Here is a 6,237-nt window from a genome sequence, read left to right as displayed (position 1 = left end):
TGAGGGCACTTGGAATGGGGTGTCTGGGGAGAATGGGCCGTTTCAAGCAGCGCCCGTCACCCCTAGCCCTGTATCCACATCTAACTGATGCAGATTGGCTCTGTGATCAGGAGCAGGATTTAGAATAGACCCAGGTTTGAATTCTGGCCCAGTGAGTGGCCTCGGACAAGTGGCTTGACATCTGTGAGCCTGCTTCCTTAGCTGGGAAATCAAAGACAGCTAGTTTTTCCCTAACATTTCTCTTGTTAGGGAAAAACTAGCTGTCTTGGGTCTTAGTTGCTACACATAGGCTCTTTAGTTGTGGCAGGTGGGATCCAGCTCCCTGCCCACGGATCTAACCCGAGCCCTCTGCCCTGGGAGCTCGAGGTCCTGGCCACTGGACCACAGTCTCTGAGATAGGTTGGTTGTGTGAGGATTAAATGAGTCCATATGTGCAAATTGTTTAGAACAAGCCTGGCCCACGGCCTGGGCTCAGTGTCCTTAATGGTGGTGATGAAGATGCTGTGATTATCAGAGAGCTGGCAATCGTGCTGAGCGTTCTGTTGTGAGGCTTTTCTGAGTTAGTGAGTGTAGAGTGTTTTCTGTGTATTGGACCCCGAGCTGGAGTTTGATCGACAGGAGCTGCTCTTGCTTCCACATCAGTGGACCTGGGTTCCAGGGGTCCTGCTTTGGACTTTCCAGGGCAGAACCCTGGGCTCCTTCTCAAGCACAGCCCCCTTCCACCCAGACGCACTCCAGCCTTGGCAGCACCTGTCTGTGATCTCAGCAGAGCCTCACCTTGACACTGACAGGCAGTGTTAGCTCAGAGTTTGAGCATTTTGTCCGTGGTCACCAGCTAGTGGTGGCAGAGGCCTCAGGACTCCTTCCTCAGGGCGTGGTCACTGCCTATCGTGGCTGGGAGCTCTACCAGCCCAGCCCAGGAGCCACCTTTTTAAAGGGGGATCTCCCAGCGGAATGGCTTCCCAGGTGGCACTAGTGGTCAAGAATCCGCCTGCCAATGCAGGAGACGCCAGAGATGCCGGTTCGATCCCTGGGTCAGCAAAATCCTCTCTGGATAAGGCAATGGCCACCCAGTGCAGTATTCTTGCCTGGAAAATCCCATGGACAGAGGAGACTGGCGGGCTACAGTCCATGGGGTCGCAAAGAGTCGGACATGACTGAGCACAGCACACACACCACCCCTTGGAATGTTACTCAGCCTTAAGAAGGCATGACAGTCAAGTTATACGACAGTGTGAATGCAGTTACCATTGAACTGTGTGCTTGAAAATGATTAAGATAATAAATTTTATGACTTCATTTTTTACCACAATTAAATTTTTTAATTTGACTCCCATGACAAAGAAAAAAAATTGGGAAAAAAAAATCAGGCCCATAGCAGCTATTGTGTAGAAATTTCCCCCTACTTCTAACTGGCCAAATGAAGAAAAAAATCTTTTATCTGTGACATTTTCAGAGATATTTGCTCTAATATGGAGTAATTAAGTAGTAAAAACTTAAAAGAAAAGATAAAAAATTTCCTTAATTTAGAAAAAAGGAATGCAATTTTGATACAACATAGATGAAGCTTGAAAACATGATAATAAGTGAAATAAGCCAGACACAGAAGGACAAATATTATATGATTCCACTTGATTGAGTGGGATCTCTTATAGGAAATGCCTAGTATGTGCAAATTTAGAGACAGAGAGGAGAAAGATGGATGCCAGGGGCTTGGGGAGGGGGAAGTGGAGAATTAGTGTTTAATAAGTAGGGCTTCCATTTGAGAAGATGAAAAAGTTTTGTGGATGGATCATGGGGATGTACCTGATCCCGCTGGATTGGGCACTCAGTGCTTAAAACGGTAAAATCTTGTGTTATGTATATTTACCACGATTTTAAAAACAAAAAATTAAGTTGTAAAAAAGGTTCAAAATCAGGGTGATCCCTCAGGCCTTAGGAGCCTGGAGGGGTGGGAGTCAGGGAACAGTAAGAGAAATGAGAATGAAGCATCAGAGAGGCAGAACTGCAGGGGGGATGGTGGGGGGCTTCTCCCAGAGCTGACCCAAGCCTCAGTCTGCCCCTGAGCAGAGGGCAGGGACCCAGGAGGGAGACCCAAGCGAGGTGGTCTTGGGTAATGAACCTGTCACATGCAAGGGGGCAAGCTGAGACTCACTCTTGGTCAACAGAGGGACTCAGGGAACTGGACTCAGGGGTGCTGACTTAAAAGAAAATTTTTTAAATTGTGGTAAATCATGCATAACATATCCATTACTATCTTAACCGTTTTTAGGTATATTCACATTGCTGTACAACCATCTCCACCACCCATCTCCAGGACTCTTCATTTAGCAAAACTGAAAATCTGCACCCATTAAACAATAGGGGTCCTGATTGCAGGGTGGGGGGGTCTTTACCTCACCCACACCCCTCTGAGGTCCCAGCCTTGTGGAGTTGCAGGAACCCAGGGTCAGGAAGGTAGCCTGATCCCCGGGCCTCCTGTGGCAACCACTGGGTACCTGCCTGATGTTTTCTCATCTTTGGTCCAGGGGATCTTGAGATGATTCTGGCCCCTGAGGACTCCATTTCTGGGATGCTGCGGATCCCGGTGGTTCGTGAGAGGGATGCTGGCGTCTATACCTGCCGAGCTGTCAATGAGTTGGGCGACGCCTCTGCAGAAATCCGGCTGGAGGTTGGACGTGAGTGTACACCTGTCCCCACCTGTGCCCTGCCACCTGCCCTACTTCTGGGCAGGGAGGAGAGAATGCTACCCTGTAGCCTGCCAGCGGGGAGTTTGCATCATTTGGATCCAGAGCACGAGGGACAGGGATTTTAGAGGGAGATGGTGTATGTGCTCCCACTTGCTGCGTAACAAATCGCCCTGAGACTCTGGCTTAAAACAGTGAGCATCTATCGATGCACAGTCCTGGAGGGTTAGGATTCTGGTTCTGACTCAGGGTCTCTCACAGGAAGGCACTTATTATGTTGGTCGGGGATGTGGTCACCTGAAGGCTTGACTGGGACTGGAGGATCCACCTTAAGTTCATGTATGAGGCTTTTGTCAGGAAGCCTCTGTTCCTTACCCTTATGGTCTTCCCTGGAAGGTTTCTCGTGACATGGGTTTTCGTAGAGAAAGTGAGTTGAGAGGGATAGAGAGAGAGAATCCAAGATGGAAAAGTTTAGTTTAGTTGCTCAGTCGTGTCTGACTCTTTGCGACCCCATGGACTATAGCCTATCAGGCTCCTATGTCCATGGGATTTTCCAAGCAAGGGTACTAGAGTGGGTTGTCATTCCGTTCTCCAGGGGATCTTCCCGACCCCAGGGATTGAACCTGGGTCTCCCACATTGTAGGCAGACGCTTTACCATTTGAGCCACCAGGGAAGTCTCTGAGCCACCAGGGAAGTAAGTCTTTATAGCCAGTCACAGTCTTGGAAGTGACATACCATCGTATATCCTATAGGTCACGTGGACCAGCCCTGGTATTGGTAGGTGGGAGAGATCCCTCAAGTGTGAGTCCCAGGAGACAGGGGACATTGCCCACCATGGAAATAGTTTGGCTCCAGCTTGGGCATTGTCATCCCTGAGACCTGAGTTCCAGTTTTGTCTCCATCACTGACCATCTATACGCTTTGGTCAAGTCATTGACCCTCAGTTTCCCCATCTGTAAAATGGAGCCGAGGGCTTCCCTGGTGGCTCGTCCGTAAAGAATCTGTTGGCAATACAGGAGAAGTGGGTTTGATCCCTGGGTCGGGAAGATCGCCTGGAGAAGGAAATGATAACCCACTCCAGTATTCTTGCCTGGGAAATCCCGTGCACAGAGGAGCCTTGTGGGCCATAGTCCCTGCAGTCACAAAAGAGTCAGATACGACTTGGCGACTACGTGACAACAAAGCGGAGCTGACCACACTGCCTCCTTTGTTGAGTGGCTGTGAGGGTTCAGTAAAATCAGACACACAACGTTTAGCACTGGGTTTGGCCCGTCATGGGTGTTTAATAAATGGAGAAGTGATTATTCCCCTTTTACAGATGAGGAGTCTGGATTCTTCTGCGGCTGGAACACGGCCTTGGCTGTGATTGCCATGAGGTCTTGGTTCCAGGCCTGGATTCCGGGCACTGGGAATTGCTCGGAAGTTGTGGGCACAACTCCTTGGCGTGCTGAGCCAGAGCAGATGGGGCTCTGAGGGTCGGCTGTGGCCATGACGGGAAAGACAGGTGCTGAGAGTTCGGGGGAAGTGCAGAGAATGGGGAATGGGCTTGAATGGGCCGGGTGGGATGGCCAGGGGGCTCCCCAGGGACGTTTGATCAGGAGGGTCCGGCCCTGGGGAAGACGGTGCCATCAGGCTTGGGGATCCTCCCACGCTTGGGGGTGCCTTCAGTGTTCATTCATCTGTTCCATCGTTGCCATCCTCCAACACGGGGTCACCAGGTGGCCAGGCCCTGTGCCCCAGACCCTGGGTTGGGAATACAACCGCATCAGCCCTTGGTGCCAAGAAGACAGACAGTAAACAGACACTTGGAATGCTCAGTGTACTGAGTGATTGGAGTGGCATCCGCGGGGCCCATGCCCAAGGAGGGGCTGAGCCAGCACTGGAGGGCTGGAAGGCTTCTTGGAGGAGATGATGTCTAAGCTGAACCCAGAAACAGTCAGGTGACAAGCTGCAAAAAAAGGTCTGTACAAAAAAGAACTTCACCACCCTGATAATCACGATGGTGTGATCACTCACCTAGAGCCAGACATCCTGGAATGTGAAGTCAAGTGGGCCTTAGGATGCATCACTACGAACAAAGCTAGTGGAGGTGATGGAATTCCAGTTGAGCTATTTCAAATCCGATGATGCTGTGAAAGTGCTGCACTCAATATGCCAGCACATTTGGAAAACTCAGCTGTGGCCACAGGACTGGAAAAGGTCGGTTTTCATTCCAATCCCAAAGAAAGGCAATGCCAAAGAATGCTCAAACTATCACACAATTGCACTCATCTCACACACTAGTAAAGTAATGCTCAAAATTCTCCAAGCCAGGCTTCACCAATATGTGATCCGTGAACTTTCAGATGTTCAAGCTGGATTTAGAAAAGGCAGAGGAACTAGAGATCAAATTGCCAACATCCACTGGATCATCAAAAACGCAAGAGAGTTCCATAAAAACATCTATTTCTGCTTTATTGACTATGCCAAAGCCTTTGAGTGTGTGGATCACAATGAACGGTGGAAAATTCTAAAAGAAATGGGAATACCAGACCACCTGACCTGCCTGTTTAGAAACCTGTATGCAGGTCAGGAAGCAACAGTTAGAACTGGACATGGAACAACAGACTGGTTCCAAATAGGAAAAGGAGTACGTCAAGGCTGTATATTGTCACCCTGCTTATTTAACTTATATGCAGAGTACATCATGAGAAACGCTGGGCTGGAAGAAACACAAGCTGGAATCAAGATTGCCGGGAGAAATATCAATAACTTCAGATATGTAGATGATACCACCCTTATGGCGGAAAGTGAAGAGGAACTAAAGAGCCTCTTGATGAAAGTGAAAGAGGAAAGTGAAAAAGTTGGCTTAAAGCTGAATATTCAGAAAACTAAGATCATGGCATCTGGTCCCATCACTTCATGGCAAATAGATGGGGAAACAGTGGAAACAGTGGCTGACTTTATTTTTGGGGGGGCTCCAAAATCACTGCAGATAGTCACTGCAGCCATGAAATTAAGATGCTTACTTCTTGGAAGGAAAGTTATGACCAACCTAGACAGCATATTAAAAAGCAGAGACATTACTTTGCCAACAAAGGTCCATCTAGTCAAGGCTATGGTTTTTCCAGTAGTCACATATGGATGTGAGAGTTGGACTATAAAGAAAACTGAGTGCTGAAGAATTGATGCTTTTGAACTGTGGTGTTGGGAAAGACTCTTGAGAGTCCTTTGGACTGCAAGGAGATCCAACCAGTCCATCCTAAAGGAGATCAGTCCTGGGTGTTCATTGGAAACTGATGCTGAAGCTGAAACTCCAGTACTTTGGCCACTTGATGCGAAGAGCTGACTCATTGGAAAAGACCCTGATGCTGGGAAAGATTGAGGGCAGGCGGAGAAGGGAACGACAGAGGATAAGATGATTGGATGGCATTACCAACTCAATGGACATGAATTTGGGTAAACTCCGGGAGTTGGTGATGGACAAGGAGGCCTGGCATGCTGTGGTTCATGGGGTCACAAAGAGTTGGACACGACTGAGCGACTGAACTGAACTGAATTGACAAGTTG

General features: G+C 48.8%; 1 protein-coding gene across 1 annotated transcript in view; it reads left to right on the top strand.

Moving 5' to 3' along the window:
* Positions 1 to 6,237, top strand: part of HMCN2 (hemicentin 2) — a gene marked incomplete at its 5' end in the record, with an annotated part of 182,655 nt that overhangs the window by 49,346 nt on the left and 127,072 nt on the right. The window contains one exon of the mRNA XM_010856950.1: positions 2,529 to 2,678. Coding sequence (XP_010855252.1) covers positions 2,529 to 2,678 — 150 coding nt within the window. The remainder of the gene's footprint in view (positions 1 to 2,528; positions 2,679 to 6,237) is intronic.

Source organism: Bison bison, unplaced genomic scaffold (assembly GCF_000754665.1).
Source record: "Bison bison bison isolate TAMUID 2011002044 unplaced genomic scaffold, Bison_UMD1.0 scf7180017864375, whole genome shotgun sequence".
Lineage (NCBI taxonomy): Eukaryota > Metazoa > Chordata > Mammalia > Artiodactyla > Bovidae > Bison > Bison bison.
This window is presented reverse-complemented; position numbering and strand designations above follow the sequence as displayed.